This window comes from Cinclus cinclus, chromosome 1, assembly GCF_963662255.1.
Source record: "Cinclus cinclus chromosome 1, bCinCin1.1, whole genome shotgun sequence".
NCBI lineage: Eukaryota > Metazoa > Chordata > Aves > Passeriformes > Cinclidae > Cinclus > Cinclus cinclus.
Genome location: NC_085046.1, coordinates 14,258,596 through 14,277,049, shown reverse-complemented (window position 1 = coordinate 14,277,049; position 18,454 = coordinate 14,258,596). Strand labels below are relative to the sequence as shown.

The window sequence follows — 18,454 nt, the reverse complement described above, 5'->3', positions numbered from 1 at the left end:
ATTCTGGGAGGTCACTTACTTGGAAGTGATCTCAATGTTTCTAGTTGCTGTGGCAGATGGGCCAAGGTACCTGGGCTCTGGGCACAGCTGCATTTGGAATGAACATAAGTGTGCTTTGAATGTGTAAAACGCTGTGTAAATGCAAGGTTCTCTGAAAAGCACAGCCTGAAGTGCCTGCACTGACGTGGCAATGCCAGGATTGCCAGAAGACTTTTCTGGGTTTTAAGCAGCCAGGTTCTAATTTGCAAAATGGAGATAGCATCACCCTACTACAGTTCAGTTAATTATATGTTTTGAAGCATTCCTGCTGAACACCATCGGAGGAAATTATATAAAATATATAATCATATAATTATACAATATATAGTTACAATGTATTGCATATAAGCATATGCCATACATTATAATATATAATATGGAATCCCATTCTGGCTAATTTCCTATAAGGGAAGCTTTGGGAACACTGCTGGCTGAAGGGAATAAGAAGTATAAGCAATCACTGTGCAAGCTAAACAAATGAAGCAGAATGCTGCAAATACTCAGTTCACTCCATAAACTGAGCATTCCCTTCGTGTTTGCTATCACTGCACTAGATAAGGCAAGGATCTTGCAGAAGGAAAGCAGCATGTAATCATTTAGTTAAAATTATGTGTAGGTATATGACTGGTTCTGTCATTTTAAGTGCTTGACTTTCTGCTGTGTTTGGTGGTGGGTTGCCTGGCCACCTCAAATGTGCTGAGACCTTTTAGATGCAGCTTTGGCAGATTTATTTTCACCAAAGCATTTTGGGGAAAGATGAAAAAAGAATGTTGGAGCCAGGTTTCTTGTTTGCTTTATTGGCTTGCCTTGTTGACAACTGATTTTTAATGGAAGAAACTGAAATCCCAAAGACCATTTGTTCCTTGCTTTTTATGAGGAAGGAGAAGTTTTTAAGTTTTGCAGAGTTGGCACTTGAATATAGTGAGGATGTATGGAACTGTTTGAAGGTGAAGAGAGCTGTAATGAGTAGATTATAATATATTTAATGAGGAAAGAAGAAACAGTTTTTCTCCATAAGTCTAATTTTTGAAGACAAACTGTTTGATTATGGTTTTGTTTTCTGTAATACCACTCTAGTCTAATATAAGGAATGCCACTTAATTTCCTGAACTAAACATGAACTTTATTTTTAAAAAATCAAGTATTCATTATCTACATTCCACTAATCCCTAAAAATTTTGATCCCCTCTCTTAATGATCTCTTTTATATGTGGCAAATGTAAATATGTTGCTGTTTTATATTAATAATCCTTTGCATCTAAGCCTCAGAGTAAAGCCCAATCAAGTGAAAAGGTTAAAATTATTTTCCACTTCCTCTTGTTTTATGTTTGTTCTCACACTTTTTAAAAGCTGCATTTACCATTCCTCAGGAGAATAAATTCATAAATCTCTTCTGCTTTGGTGAGGGAAAACGTCTTCTGTATTTGTATGTCTTCTATATCACAGTATTATAGCATCACTTACTGCAGCTATTTTACTTTGCAGAATCAGTTACAGGATATTAAGTGAATATAAATTTTTTCAATTGAAATGGACCAGATACTAGTTTTTAGGAAATTTGCCTGAATTTGCTGTTTCACAAGATGTCAGTGTCATGAGTAGTGGGGAGTTACTACATTTTTCAAATAGCACTATGTAAAATATGGAAACACTGAATGATTGTTTTAAATTCAAAAAGCTCTTTTGTCATTCCCATGCATGTTTTAGATGAGAATGAGACATTTTTCTCCTGAATTGGAAGGAAATGAGATAGTAGCCTATCTGTTCATAATGTTACTCACTTTTCCTGTTAGCATGAATTTTTAAATGACTAAAGTATCTACTTAAAAAAAAAGCTAACTTCAGAAAAGCAGAAGTCTGGTTTGCTATTTATCTACCTTAATAGGCAGTATTTCACATGAAAGAATCAGTCTGGCTTCTTGTGAACTAACAGTGACAGGATGCAGGTATCATAAAGTACCATGATTATATGCCTCCCAGGTATAATTCTGATAAGCATTGAAGGAGTGCTGCGGCCAGGTCTTGTTGGTTTATCTGTCTGTAAATTTATTCTCTTTCTTAGACTGTATTTTGAAGTATTTTAGTAAGAAATTCAAACTTGGCAGTGAAGAAATAATACCAATGTAGATCTGTTTCATAGCTTAACTTCAGTGTGAATAACAAGACATTTAAACAGAGTGTGAAAGTAATTTTTTCTTAATACAATTTGCTTACAATTCCTGACATTTTAAGTTGAAATGGCTGTAACTGATCTTTTGTGCCTACAAATGAAGACTATTTTAATAATAATCTGCTCTCAAACGGCAGAAAGATATATATTGTCATGTAATCTTTTGTCCAAAGACTCATGTAATATGTTATCCAGGCTAAGAAAATAGAGTTATTACCTTTTCATGGTAAATGGGCAGATGTTACGTGATATTCCCTGTCTAAGTGAACTCTGATTCTTCCTTTCACATTCATCCTGCTGAGTCTTTAATGGGTGTAACTACAGGAGTATTTTAGCTTGGTTTGGGAACATTTAAGCCATTCTGAATTCCATCTCATTATTGTTGCCGCTTGTCTCCCGTTGGTTGCCACAGCAGGAGTGTGGGGTGGCACTGGTTACAGGAGGAGGCACGGGAAGCTGGGCTGGGGGAGCACACAGTGTGTGCCTGTAGGCAAGGGCTGGCTCCGTGGGACCCCGAGAGCAGCTGGGCTGCCTTCTCTGAAGGGTTCCTGGCCAGGGGCCGTGGGGTCTTCAGTGACATAATAATCATAAATGAGACATACAGCAATGCTGCCATGCACTTTGGAGTGATGCAGTTGGAATTCTTTTGCTCCACTGCGGCTCCAACTCTGGAGTTGTCCACTGCCTTCTCCTGTGCAGCCTTATGTTGGGTGTGCCCAGGGAGAGGCAGTGGGAGCCCGGGTGCTCCTTGTGTGCTGACATTACAGCCAAGTTGCTCATAAGGCAGTGCCGTCCCCATGGGGCAAGAAGCAATAATAATGTGACCCCACAGAGATGCCCCACGTGCTTTGGACCTCCATGCTGTCAGGCAAGAGTATATTGATCAGTATTTTGTTTTTGTCTCTCCACAGTCACCAATTACAACAATGTGGTAGAAGCAAACTCGGATTCAGATGATGAAGATAAATTGCATATAGTGGAAGAGGAAAGTGTCACGGATGCAGCAGACTGTGATGCTAGCGTGCCAGAAGATGACTTGCCAACGGACCATATAGTATTACCAGAAAACAGTGAAAGAGAAGGGAGTACAAACAGTTGCTGGGAAGATGAAGGTATGTTCATTTCTACTGATACTATGTAAAGAAAGTTTTCTAAAGTGAAGATTCATTGGAAAATTTTTTGGTCCCTTTATTACTGAAATAACATGTAATATTCACAATCAAAAAAGAGGTTTTATAAAATATTTATTATACCGTACTTCATGTTCTTCATTTATTATTTGAAGCAGATTCAGAGGTGGATTAATTCCATTGGCATTGCTTAACAGGAACTTTCAGTCTGTAGGTGAAGCATTCCAAGGCTGATTAGAGACTAGTTACTAGCTCTTGGTTTTTTCAAGTCTTTGCCTGGCAGGTCTTTGCCAGAGCTCCTTGTAAGGTTCAGGATTGGCTCAGCTTGGGGAGTAAGCAGTAATCAAAAAACACTTAAAAATCAGATGTTAATTTCTCTCTTTTTCCTTGTCAAACACAGGCAGAAAAAAATAATTTTTAGATGATTAGTTTTAGAACTGGTTATGTAAGTGAAAATGAATCATTATTTCGAAAACACTGGAAGGAGGAAAAAATGTTGTACATATGCATCAGGTTTAGAAGCTGAAAATTTTAAGCAGACAGGAAATGGGCCTTTTTTTACTGTGGAATCAGATACTGAGTTTCATATCATAACACAGCATGCTTACTTTTGAGCCAGATTGGGATAAATGCATAAATTAGTGGAATTTATTGTGGAATTTGGCCTTAGTGCTCTGAAAGATACAGTACGTTTTCCAGCATATCCCTGTTTGTATCTGAACTCCAGCCACAGTTCCTAGCATCCACCTTTTAACACTGGTGGTTTAATACACAGTGCATGACCTCACATCTAAATAAACTGAAAGCAGTCATATGGTCCCTAACTGCAGTCCAGCTGAGAGAGAGCAGCTGAGAGTTCAAAGAATAGCATCAGCTGAGACTGTTTTTACATAGCTGCTTTTGCCAAGGTATGCTGTGCTGGGAAATCAGTATTTTGGAGCTAAATTATTAGGTAGGTGATTTTCTTAGTTTTCCTGTAATGTCTTTGTTCTCTTGCAGGCTGTGTCTATCAGAAATTGAGGTTACATTAAAGTGGGCTCTGTATAGGCTTGAACCCTTCAAGCATAGGTGTAGGAGAAAGGGGGAAAGAGGACCACTGACTCCCAGACATTTGGGATCAAGATCTCTTGGACTGGATGTTTTCTGGAGATGTACCAGCATCTCAGGCAACTTTCTGGGGGTTTTGGGGGCTCTAGACATGTGATGGCATCTTTTTTTGACTCCTTATGTCAAACATACAGTTTTTGACCTTTAAAAATTTGTTTGCTAAAATTCCAAATTGTCTTTGATTTTAAGTTCTACTCTGACTGTAGATTTTCAATGTACATAATGTTTCTCTGCTTTGAAGCTTGCTAATGAGGACAGAATTTCATTGGTAGCCAGACAAAAGATTAATCAATTGCCATACAGGTCTGCTCAACAACCACAAATTTCCTCTGTAAAAATTATGTATTCTGAAGTCTCTTTTTTAGCAGTCTGGAAGGGTTTTTTTATTTTATAATAAGGGTTTTTTAACTAAATCATTTAAATTTTTGGCAATGACTGTATGAGAAAAGTGAAGGCTACATTAGGTTTTATGGACCTTTGATTTGCTAGGGTAGAATACACTTTACTCTTTTGATAGTTTTCCCAGAAGGAAAGGTATGAGCTGAGTCATCAGTCTTGGTTGCATGTTAGAAATATGAAGAGAGAGGTTCTGAATACATGATCACTTTCATACAGGGAAATGTACTGGGGTAGATGGTGTGCAACCATCTTCAAGACTGGTGATTGTCTGTAGAAAAATATACTATATAGCAGTTTTAGTAAGTTGTGTTTCACCAGTAAAGTAGTACTCGGTAGCTCTGGGCTAGCTGGACTTGACAGAATGAGTTTTATGCATATTTATTCTGTTCACAAATTGCCAAGAATAGATACAACACACAAAACATTTCTTTATCAGATTAGTTTCCTTCTGTTTCAAATCATTCTAACTGAATTTCTGAAAAGACCCTAGGAACAGGTGTTTTAAATATAAGGTGTGTTTCTCAAGAGGTTTAACTGAAACAGACCTACAGGTTTAAAAAAGTGAACCACGTGTATCCTGTACAAGTTGTTGACAGTGTGCCAGCATTCATGTGTGCAATGATGCCCTAATATGATTCTTCTTTGCTTTAGTTAGAAGTAAAACCTATGCTATAATGAAAAATTCTTAAAAAGACAGGAGTTAAACTTACTGCATTAATGCCTTTTAAAAAGTATTATTATATACTGTACGTATTTAGCAAATCTGGAGGCCACAGGACTGGAATTAGGATATCTTTGAAAAATTGAACATTAAAAAAAAAAAGAAGATACAGACTTTGAAATAACCTTCCAAAATGAATGAAATTTTATGTTTCATGTTTTATGTTTAAGATCTTTCTGGAATTCAAAAATTCCTTTAAGTCATCAAATTTTAGTTTGAACCTAAATGCTCAAAAGTGTGTTCTGACATTTGGTGGGTTGTGTGGCATCTTTTTGATCAAAAAGCAAACAATTAGTCTATACTGCAAGCTGTAGGTAGTGCTTGCTACATGAGTATCATAAAATTATCTCTGAAGAATTTAAATTAGAAACTCTCTTGATGGGCTTTGGAATTTATTCCCTTTTCTGCAGATAAAGACTGCAGTGGAAATTTCAGTGAAGTTTGTCTTTTTGCCTACAGCCAAAATTTCCTCTTTGCTAGTGGTTTCAATTTGATCAGTTATCTTAGCCATGCAGAGATCTTTACTGTCAGCCAATGTCAGTAGTGGTCAGGTATGTTTGCTGCTAGTTAACACTGTTCCCTGTCATCTGAAAATCATCAGCATTTAACCCTGGGAGGCCCTTCTGTGTCTCTAAGCAGTAGCTCATAAGCAGTGATGAGACATAGAAGTCCAAGAACCTGTTTTACAGCTATCTGGTATGTCCAGCTGTAATACCAGGATGGATATTCATGACCTAGATGCTATTTATGGAGACCTCTATTTAAGCTGTCATTTAGCAGGTAGCTTGAATTTCCTATGGAACTCAGAGCTGTGACTTCTGCTTGGTGGAACAGGGTCTTAAGATCTGTTCCCCCATCATCGCATCCCATTCTGTTGTTTCCCAGCTGTGTGATAACTGGGCTTTTGAGGGAATGATTGCAACGTTGCCTTTCTTTGTGGACCATACATAGCTATAAAGATGTATATCTACTTCATATTTTTCAAATTGCTAATTATTCCTACAGCATTTCCCTGTGGAAAAGAGTTTCTCCCTGTCTTGTACCCTACTTTTAGCTATTGGGAAGAGACAGTAGCATACAGAGGTTAGGATTATTAGAATTGAGAGGGGGTTTAACTTCACTAGATTTATCTATAATTCCACAAATTCCTTGACGCTCCCTTGGGAAGCATGACTTTTATTTGTACTGAAGCCAGTGGAGTTTACTGAAGACACCATAATTTAAATTTCCGGAGTAATAACTTACTGATATTTCCCCCCCACCACCTTGTAGATCTTGTTTCATAATGGAGAAAAATCACAGCCATCAAAAATCCTCCTTAAAGGAAAACAGTGGGTTTGTATCGTGTTTGGTTTTAAGAAATTAAATTTTGGGTTTAAATTTGCATTGCGTCCAGTCATCCATCTTACAAACTCTGAACTAAGTCTGCTACCATGAGCCAAAAATGTAAATAGTTCACAATCCAGAACTAACCAATATAATACAGGATGTTGGAGTTTGTTGGGGTTTTTTGAGGGTTTTTCTTTTTTGGATGTGAGTTGAAATTAAGGTAAGATTTAAAAGCTGCAATTTCCTTTTAAACACATTTTTTGTTTAAAGCAAAAAATGTGTTTAAATTGTCACTATTTTCAGATACCTTGGGTCTGTGTTCTTTGGTCAAAGTAGGCAGAATTAAGAAGCTTTTCCTTTGAGGAGGCTGGTACTATTGGAGAACTTAAAAGTTCTGGGATTTATCATCTTCCACATAATGGAGAAAGTGCCTTCTCCTGTAATTGAAAAGCTTGAATAATCTGGGCTTTTGACTTGCCAGCCTGCAGGATTTTTTCCTGCACTGCAGTGTAGTGAAGTAAGGTGAATAGAAGTATAACAGTTGCCATTTCAGGTCAGGGCAGCTGTGTTCTCTAAACTTCTGCATCACCTAGAAGGCTTTTTTTCTGGAATGTAGGTCTGAAGCATCCAAGTTTTCCATAATGGAACTATGAAATAAGGATTTAGTTTCACATCTCTTAGCCTACCATAGTACTGATAAAGGGCAAACCAAGCCACATAGATTTCCTGTGTAGTCCTGCCATGAGCCAGGTACTGACAGAAATGTCGGCAGTGGCTTTTCTTGTGAGAATTTCCCAGTCCACGCTAACCAGTGAACCAAAATGAAGAACAACTTGGCCATTTATTGATTTGAACCAACAACCTGTATTGAGTTAAAACTTCCATGCTGCAGCCTTGAAGGCTGCAGCTCAGCAGAGCTGGCAGAGCTGGGGCAGCAGCTTGGTTCTGCAGACTCATACCGAGTATTGGAATCGATACGTGAAGCACAGTTGTTCTGAAGGGGGAGCACATGTTTAAAAGTTGGGGTTTTTTTAAAAATTTTTAAGGCAATCCCAACCTTAAGTGGTTTCCAGATGATTTGCAAGAGAGAGAACACATTAGATTGCTGTTTGCAGACATTACCAGCAAATTATCAATCATTTCTGAAAACCACTAATTGGAGAAAATAACATAACTGCATTTGTTTTATGATGCTCTGATTTCTGGAAATAATATTCCAGTGTATCAGATGGCTGCATTTGTAGATGGGGTCACTTTAGCTGACTCTTTACTTGCTGGTGAAACACACTGTCCACATCTTACCTCTCTTCACATAATGGTCAGTGTTTAGTATTGCTTCCTTTTAAGGTTTGGTTTCCTTTAAGTATGAAATATCTTCGTAGTTCAGCTGATCACACACTGCTGAAATAATATGCCATCCATATTTTTAAAAGAACGTTGTGTTTAAATGCACTTCTAAACAATACAGAAATGGAAAGCACTGCTGAAGAAATAGCTCAAGTGTATTAAGTTGTTGGTGTGCATGTGGCTTCTGTTGTTGTTGTTTTTGGGGTTTTCTTTAAATGGTCATTCTTTTTGTGAAATGTGCTATTTCAGCTGGAAAAGAAAGAAAGGAAATCCTGGGGCCTGAAGCTCAGACAGATGAAATTGGATGTACAGGTATTTCTTTGTTAATCTGAGTCCCTTACTCATAAAGTGCTATTGAATTTTGGTTAGGTGACTGTCATTCTGAAATCTTTGGAATTCTCCCACCTCTGTTTATAAAAATGCTTTGCTTTTCCATGCTTGGGATCTTAAACTGTAAACACTGTTTTAGCTGAGGAAAAAAGTCTGGGCATCTTTTGGTGTCCAGGGTCCAGAGGTGTAGGTGACCAGTGACACAGAGCAGCCCTCCCTCCCAAGGACTGACCACACAGCTCTGGCAGCACCGCATCTCCAAAGGGCAAAGCAAGGAATAGCAATGGTCTTACATGGAGGTATCAACAGGTAGTGTTTTTAACTATGAAGAAATATACAAAAATAGACTTAAGCTAATACTGTGTTTCATTACCGATTCCTCTGTTTGTACTGATCACACAGAAGGCAAAATAAAATGTGTACTTCGGTTTCAGAGTCAAATAGAAACAGACAGTTTGTTATTTTTTCCATTTCTCTGCTTGACAGAAGATTAATACATATCCCATCCAAGTTTTTAAAAGTTTATGGGGGGTTTATTTAATTCCCTTACTAGACAGGCAGATAATATCAAAGTCTTATTTAAAAGCAAACCCACATCTAAACACATTGATGTGTTTTATAGTGTAGTTCCACACATTCTTTTCAGTTCCTATAAAGTCAGTTCTCTCCTTGTAAGTATGGGGAGCTGCATTATTCATTGCTTTTTAGTCTACATGTGAGAGACTGCTTCGTGTCATAAAAAGATTGTGTCAAATTGTAAATTGAGTATGTGACTTCACACTGAGAGATGAATCATAAAACTTCTCTTTCCTATTAAAAATATGTCTCATATTAATAGTGGAGAACATCTGTCATGATTTAGGGTGCTGCAGGCAGATCTTTCACAGAATGTTCCACCATGGTAAAAAAGTCAAATACTTGCAATCTAATATTTATTATACAAGCATTAAGTAAAATATTTAATTTAATTTTTTATTTGCTAATTTTGCAATACAGATTTTCACTGAGTTTTTCTCTTAAGTATTTAACTGGAAATTGTTGGAAGTTGTTAACTATATCTGAAGCCTTTTTGGTAGCCATTTCCAATGCCAGAGAACAATCTAGTCAGAGTTCATGTTTGCTGTATTTATCTGGCCAGCTTGTTACTGAGTTTAAATATCTTCTGCATTTGTGCTAATGAACAGCTATAAATAACATTAAAAATTGTATCTTGAAGGCAACAAGTGTACTTTTGCAAACACAGGAGCCAAGATGGTAAACTGGCCTTCCAGCTACAGGCCTAAATCATAGTTAATGTTGCATTTAAGTTCTTTTAAAGCATGGCATAATCTGGCATCTTAAAAGGATTGACCTACACTAGTATCTGTAAAGAGTTTTTAAATCCTTGGCTAGAGGGAGATTTGGTGATGTGAATTACTGAAACTCATTTATGTTTTATTTTAAATTTAACTTTGTATCTTGTGGCTTGTTTTTCACACTTAGTTAAAGAAGATGAATGTGATTCTGATGCAGAAAATGAGCAAAACCATGACCCTAATGTTGAAGAATTCCTTCAACAAGAAGATACAGCTGTTATCTACCCTGAAGCACCTGAGGAGGACCAGAGACAAGGCACACCAGAAGCTAGTGGTCAGGATGAAAATGGTAAATTATGTCATCAGTTCAGTTCTTATGAAATCAATTGCACTCACTGACCCTGAACTTCTGCTGTACTTAAGACAGCAGTGCATATACATGTAACTACAGAGGAAAAAGACCCTTAGTTAAATAATTATAAGAGGGTATGATCATCATGCAAAAAACATTTCTGCTTGATTCTGTGAAACAAGACATGCACTGGAATATTCAGTTGTATGAGTACCTAAATGATAACCTCAAGTTATTGAAAAGAAAAGTTCAAGCTTTCATAAATCCATTCAACATCATTATATGAAAGAACAGAATAGATGTTTATTAAATGTAATAGAAGAATAGGAAAATAATACAGTTTTATATAAGAATAACTTAAGGAGAGTTATAAAATGTTTCTTTCGGTTTTTATATTATTAAATAAAGCTGCAAAAAGGATTTATTAGATGGAATTTCTTTTATTTCATGGGCTGTCTATGACAGGCTTTTGGGATATTTTGCCTGAAAGGACAGCAGCAATGAAAAAAGAAGCATTGTTCATACAAAAAATATTTATGTAATAAAGTAATGACCTGTTGTTATTTTTAAGTAGATGTATTTTTTTTTTTGCTTCTGAGGAAATTTCATGCTTAAGGTGTTTTGAGTGAGATGGAAAGCTACACTTTATTCATTCCTTTGTCATGAAATAATTGAAGACAAATGCTGTTGAGATTGGTTTTGCATTCTGTGTGTTTTCTCAAGTGTTCAGCTTAGATAGCTTGTAACAATTGGAGTATTTATGATTTTTCAAGAAAAAGTAACAGCCTACATAAATGGTTAGGAATTGTGTTCTAGTTGTTTTAAGAAATTAATATAACTGAACAGATAAATGTCATTGTAGCTGTAGTACTGTACTGGAGTCTAAAGGAGAGCAGTGAAAAAAATAAAGATAACCTTTTTGTTCTGCTCCTCCAGAGATTTTATGCTATTACAGATTTTACTTTTAAAAGTACATTCATTAAATTAAGATTTTAATATGCAGTTGCAGTGGCATATATTGTCAAGTTAGTTTTACAGACTTGCCATATGATTTCCATGTAATCATTAAAAATTGACATTTGTATTAATCATTTAAATTGAAGCTATCCCTGTAACTTTGCTGAGAAGAATTGTGAAGATCACAATGCTGAATAATAGTGTTTAATGTTTTAATCATTTTGGAACAGAAAATGCCAAAAATATAGTGACATTTGGTTAAGATGCACGCTTCCAAACTGGGAAAGTACACAAGAGAAGTGACGGAATCTGAGTTATTAGTGACTTTGGGAAACTGTTTTCATTTCTCCATTCCCTCCAATGGAAATAGAATTTAAGTTAACATGCTTCTGACATTTCCACTAAGTTGTATTTGTGCTGAAATGGAGTATTATTTATGTCAAATGAGTTGAATTATAGATGATGAAAAGAGAATTGAAAGGAGGTGTACTTGGTCTATACATCAGGGGATGGCTTTGTTTTTGGACAGCTCAGCTAAGCCTGGAAAAGCAGAGATGGATAGAACAACAAAAAATCCCTGTGGGTAGGGGTTATTTTGATTGTTACTATCACAAGTGTAAAAGAACCTATATGACAGAAAAAGTGTTGATTTTTAGTAATAAGGAAAAGTTGTCTGCTTTTCACTGTTGCAAGATCAGTGGCACATTCACTAAAAATTAAGTTAGTAAATTCCACACAAACAGAATGAATTGCTACTTCATAGAACATATAATCAATCTGTGGTGATAACTGCTGGAAGAGGTCATGAAGGTAAATAATTCAGAAGTACTTTCTAAAGTACTGGTTCATTTATGAGTATTAATAATTCTTACAGTTCTGAAACTTAAAATGACAGCATGTACAAATGTGCCCTTTGTGCGTCAGAGAATAAAATGTTAATCAGTAAAGACCTTCTACTTTTCTCGTGCTCAGCACAGTGCATAGGTGCATCCTTGCAACATTTGTTTCCTGTTTGTCTTGAAGCAAGGAGGAGTGGCATGGTCATTGGAGGTCATGGTCATTTATCACCTGTAAATTGATGGTTTGATCAAATACAGCAAGCCCTACATTTAATTGAACGTACCTTTATCAATTTATAAAGAGATTTTTTTTTTTGGTCCTTTAAAAAATTAATTTTTCAAGGATTAAATGACTTACTGTGTAGAGGGCTAAACATATGCTGGTAAGAAGGGATGGAGATAAAACTTAATAAATGGTGGCTTCTTGAAATAGACTTGTGAAATTATTATTTAGCTTCAATCTTGTTTCACTTTTCCCTGTGCAAATATATTAGTACTTCATGAAAGCCAGCAAAATAGATGCCATAGATCACATTAGATCCATATATACGACCTCATGTTCGATCTCTCTACTTTCTGTCCTGCAGATAATATGTCCTACTAACACGTACAAATCTGTGAATCACAGAATGGTTTGGGTTGGACAGGACCTTTGAAGGCCATCTATGTCCAGCCCCACTGAAATGGGCTGGGATATCTTCAACTTTGTCATGTTGCTCAGAGCCCTGTCCAAGCTGGTCTTGAGTATTTCCAGGAATGGGATATTTGCCACCCCTCTAGGCAACCTGTTGAAGTATTTTACCACATCATGAAAAATCTGCTTTTTATCTAGTCTCCATGTAGACTTCAGTTTAAAACCATTCCCCCTTGTCCTATCAGCATATTGTGCTGCCTCTCTCCAAGGTACATTGGGGCAACCATACCATAGTGTGGGAGATTGTATAATATCTGGGGGAAAATCTAAATTATTGCTAGTCCTTCTCTAAAACAGGTGGCGCTTCCAGCAGCTGCGTATTTTCTTACAGTAATAGGTGTAAATGTAGAGCCTGTTTGTCGCTGGCAGTAAGTTTGGAAGTTAAGTTTGGTGCTTCATGTCTCCTGCGTAGGAACACCCGATGCGTTTTCCCAACTGCTCACCTGCCCGTACTGCGATCGAGGGTACAAGCGTTTTACCTCCCTGAAGGAACACATTAAATACCGCCATGAAAAAAACGAGGATAACTTCAGCTGCTCCTTGTGCAGTTACACGTTTGCGTACAGAACGCAGCTCGACCGCCACATGACATCACACAAATCAGGAAGAGATCCAGTAAGTGGTGTTGGAATTAAGGGTTATTGTCCTCTGCAGCAGTGCTGGGATTTGTTACATGGGCAGAAATGTGCAGAGCAGGTAACTGTTCACAGCAGATCATGTGTGTGCTGATGGTCCAGTCCCAGAGCACACTCAAGCTTGCTGCTTAAGTCAGGCTTTTTCTGTAGCTGTCAAAGGCTGAGATCTCAATTCCTGTTTTCATTCATCTAGGCAGCGGGGTTGTTTTCAGAAAGCTTTGTTACATTTATAGGTAATTTGCTGTTTTTTTCTGTTCATTGGCTACCATTGCATAAAAACTATAACTCACATCTAATTACAAGCCTTTAATGAAACACTTCCCTTTTTTTTTTCCTAAGTCACGTTTGAATGATTCACAATTTGCTGTAGCATTTTTGCCCTTAAGAAACCAACCATTGTGTTGCTTGTACTGTGAGGCACAGTTTTCAAATGCAATTCATGCTGTAAGACAATATATAAATAATTAGTGTGTAAAATATGGTGTTTCAATACTAAATGAAGCAACAGAAAAGGCTAAAGATGTTTTGAGCTTGTTTTCTCTGGTTCATGGGTTGATCTGAGGGCATGGGTCCCTGAAATGTCATCCATGAGTTAACCATCTGACCATTACAGAAGATCCTGAGACTTTGTTCTCCTGTCCCTCCTTTTTTATCCCCACAATGTCCCAACATCCATCCCCAGCACATGCTTCCATAGTTTATCAGTGGCATTCTGAGGCTCAGGAACCAACTGAAACACTCAGGAATTACCCAAAAAAAAAAAAAAAAAAAAAGATTTTCCACCACAAAGTTAAAGAGGCTTGGAGATGTTTCCTTCAGAAGACAGACCAGAAAGATTGATAATCTCCAGAAACAGTAATATTCTGTTAAATTTGGAGACAATTATAACAGAAAAATGCAAAAAGAATGTAAAAGTAAAGGTACTTCCAACATTTCTGGTAGCACCAAACCAACAGGCTGTAAGCCCAGAGTAAATGAAGATGCTTTACTTGAGGAAACCAGAGTAAAGGATGGTTTTTTACACATTGGCTGTTAACCTCCATCCTACAAACTATCACCAGGTTCAACAGTTTAACAGGCTTAAAAATTTATTACACATTTTTATACCTGAGTGTTCACATTCACTGGTCAATTAAATTGGTACAAGAAGTATCAGCCATTCTGCTGCAAGGATTTTATTGTCTCACAAGCTTTGAAATAACCTCACCAGCATATTCTGGTGTGGCAGTTCTTTTTTACTCAAATATGCTTCCCATGAACAATTAATTTCTGTTTCACTTCTTTTTTGGCTCAGCTTGCACTTTAAAAGTTACTTTCATCTTACGTACACCTTCTATTTCTAACTGTAAAAGCTATGAATGCTATTTATATAATGCTTTTCTTGTGGGCTACCACATTTGTTTCCAGTCTTTTCAGTTACAAGCCTAAAACCATAAGAATAAAGTAGCTGGGGGAGATAGAATCCTTTCCCATACTTGAATGTAGTTTGAATGAAAAATAAAAAATTCCAGGTGAGTAAACACTCTCAGAAGAGTTGTTCAAAAGGAGAGCTTAAACTGTATTGCCATAAAAATATTTTAATGGATTTCTACTTTTGAAGGCACAATTTTATTTTATTAATGTTGTTTCTATGGAGTATCTGGAACTCAGTGTTACACCCGTTTAAGTGTGTTCTATTCCCTCAAGCCACAGACAGAATTAAAACTACAATAATTTAGATACTTGGCAAATTTGAAATACTTGTTTGTCATTATTGCAAAGTTGTCATGTCTTCAAAATTGGCTGTGTATACACGATTACATAATTTGTGTAATGGAAAATGAACTTTTGTCCTTAGTAAAGTATAGACCTCCTGGTTGTGGATCTGAAACAGCTGCATTTTTAAAACTTGATGTCTTATTCCTAAAGAACTTCACCTGACCTGTTAGCTGGTAATGTCCATCATGTGGCAATTTTGTAATTGTTCTGTTCAAGGAAGCGAGCAAAGATAAAATCTAGCTTAGTGAAGGCAGTGGAAGGGGTACCTGCATACTGGGCCTCCTTCTGAGCCGGGGAAGATATGCAAAACTTCTACTCCTGCTCCAGCAGAGAGCTGAGAGCCATTCTGCACCTTTTTCTTCCCTCCCTCCTCTCCATGCTCCTCATGGCTCCCTTGGCTGCTCCTTTACCACTAACAGCTGGTAGGAGGTAATGCTGCATGTGTCGTCTGCCTTCACATGCAAAGCACCTAAAGAGATGTTGAGGTTTGAAAATGTGTTTTAATCTTTTTCTCATCAATTTATGAAGCACATGTAGGTAGTGTTTTGCACTGCTGAGAAATGGCAGTTACTGGAAACCATGGTCAAACTAGCTGTGAAAAATCCCTGATATACCTGTAATTTCTGTCTTTCAAATAACTTTTGAGGGTTCTCATTAATTAGTTTTGTTCTCTGATGTGAGAGGGGTAGGCTTCAGTCCCAAGCACAGTAAACATTTGGTGCAGGGATGTATTAGTGGCTAGTTACAGCTTAAAGCTGATGTTTCTTCTTTCAGTCCTTGAAGGACTGTAGAAGAATATTCTTTGAATGTCACAGTTAATTCTTTAATGAGCAGAAAACAGCAATTATGTACAGTGTATTAGAAATATATATCACAGCACAAACTAATGTGGCTTTAACAGTGCTAAGATGGGGAATTTGAATCTGAGAAAATGAAAGTATTACAGGTGATACTTTAGAGAAGTGTTATGATTTCTCAGTTACATTTAAAAAAGATCCTTCAAAGTAATTCTGAGTAAGTCTCAGGTTTAAAAAACAGTATTATGAGAGACAGCAAGAAAGCTGAACAGAGAGTTACAAATGCAAGAAGCTAAGGCAAAATAGATTTGGAAACATTGCCTAGCAGAAAGCTTCAAGCACCTTACAGCTATGACTAGGAAAACAGGAAAACTTAAAAAAAAATGGTAAGTGGAGTGCGGACTTCTATGCCTTAGAAATAGAAAATTAGATTTAAATATCTTAAAGTCTGGAGCAGAAACATTTCTAACAGATTGAATATATGTACTGATATTTAGTATGAATATTTATGTAGTCCAGGACCCGCAGTAATTGTATATATACTGAGATCTGTTAACTTGTATAATTCAAGTCACACAGTAGTAACTGATTCTTAACAGATTTAAGTAAATCCTGACATGGTCCTCTAGACTGCAGCTGATCATTAAAGTGAAATGCAGTGAGTAAGCCACAATCTTCTAGAACATCATCTTCAAGGGACTTAGTTAAACGGAGCTGAAAAGCCATGTGAACTAGCAAAAGACAGCTGACAAACCCAGGAATGAGGGCCAGGTGCTAACCAGGATAAGTTAGAGTGGAGACCTCGCTGCGGAGCCCAGGGGGAGGCAGGAAGCAGCCCACCCTGAGCAGGGTGGGAGCAGTATCTGCTGAGAGGTAAATCTGCAGCTTAACCAAATGCTTCTCCCAAGGGAACTGTTGAATTAGAGTATGTGGAAGTAATTTAGATGATCTTATTTCAATTTGTCTTCTGTTAAAGGAGGACAGGGAGTTGAACAGGAAGGGTTGATAATTTGGACGGTGTATCTCATGGCAGAGACTTCAGCCTTTCATCCAGGAACCTGCACAGCCGCAGGTTCTTCAGATCTGCAGGCATGTCTCGCAGCAGGGTCGTCATCCTGTGTTTTATCCATCCCTGCTTCTCCAGCACAGTTCTCAGCCCCCAGTTGTCGTGTCTGTGCTCAGGACGAGCCCCAGCACCCAGTGAGCATCTGCTCCCAGTGCTTCCAAGCACAGCAGGCCAGAGCTGGGGGTAGGAGTTCCCTCCATGCTTTCACACCAGAGGCAGCTGATCCACACCTGCTGGTGATGGTGGGCAGCCTGTTTGTCCCCAGAGATCATGAACAGCTCTGTTCATGAGTTTATGAAAATGCTTATCCTGGTTACCAAATATCTGCAGTGCATCCCAACAGTGGTAGAGTATCTTTTTGCCAAGTGAGCTCTTCTTTAAAAGGGGTTGCTGGGTTTTTTTAATACACAAGTTGTTTGGACAGAAAAATTCCTTATTCCTCCATTTAATATTGGTAATTAAGCTGCTTCAACTTTAGAAGTGCATGTAATTTTTGTCTTTAAAAATACATGTTCATAGATTTATACAGTTTGTGGTAAAATTACAGATCTTGCACATACATCTCATCTATATGCATATATTTACATGTCTGTCTTAGCTTTTGCTTTTTTTTAAACTAGTATGACAGTAAAGACAAAAACAATTTAGAACTTAACAGTAAATGCTCTCACAAGGCAAAATCTAACAGAAATAATCACAGAGCTTCAATGAAGAGGTTTGGTGTTGTGTACTTGGGAAACCCCTCCATATTTTTATTTATTTTAGTTTAGTTTCTCACATTTATTTTGCAAATTAATTGTGATTGAGATGTCTTTATTGTCACTGAACTACCTTCTCTTGAGCAATCCTGTGGCATCATTATGTAGAGGAATCCAAGGCCAACAGTAAGCCCTGGAAGCATGTAAATGGAAAAATCAAGTAAACCAATTAAAGTTTAAACAGGCTTCTATAGACTTTAATTTTTCTCTGTCCTGCGGGAAATATTCTGTGGGTAGTGGGCTTGGGGTTTTTCCTGATGGTTTTGCTTTCACAGGTAGAATTTGCATTCGTGCTGGGACTTCCTACTAACATGTCAGTATAAACTTCACATGAATTTAGGAGAAGAGGCAAGGATATTTTACGTTTGTTTTGTTTCTTTCATTTTACTGTACCAGATTTATTCAGAAAAAATGTGTTTCTCAGTTTTTATCTGATTTGTAATTTTTTTCTTTTTCCATACCACCTTCAGTCTTTTACAATTATGGTTGATTCCTTTCAGGTTTGTATTGCATTTTCTCTGTTGCAATGTGAAAATGCAAGGTGTTTCTGCAAGATGCTGTCCTGTACAATAATTAAGACTTCTTTCTTACAGAGACACGTGACGCAGTCCAGCGGTAATCGAAAATTCAAGTGCACTGAGTGTGGAAAAGCTTTTAAATATAAACATCACCTAAAGGAGCACCTACGAATCCACAGTGGTAAATAAATCGAGCATTGAATTGAGTACTAA

General features: G+C 37.2%; 1 protein-coding gene across 4 annotated transcripts in view; it reads left to right on the top strand.

Annotated features, from left to right (window-relative positions):
• Positions 1-18,454, top strand: part of ZEB1 (zinc finger E-box binding homeobox 1) — a 119,024-nt gene that overhangs the window by 91,800 nt on the left and 8,770 nt on the right. The window contains exons 2-6 of one of the 4 annotated variants that reach the window (XM_062506929.1): positions 3,121-3,321; positions 8,492-8,554; positions 10,055-10,216; positions 13,122-13,324; positions 18,317-18,422. In XM_062506929.1, coding sequence (XP_062362913.1) covers positions 3,121-3,321; positions 8,492-8,554; positions 10,055-10,216; positions 13,122-13,324; positions 18,317-18,422 — 735 coding nt within the window. The remainder of the gene's footprint in view (positions 1-3,120; positions 3,322-8,491; positions 8,555-10,054; positions 10,217-13,121; positions 13,325-18,316; positions 18,423-18,454) is intronic. The other 3 variants (XM_062506946.1, XM_062506937.1, XM_062506954.1) reach the window with 3 other exon arrangements.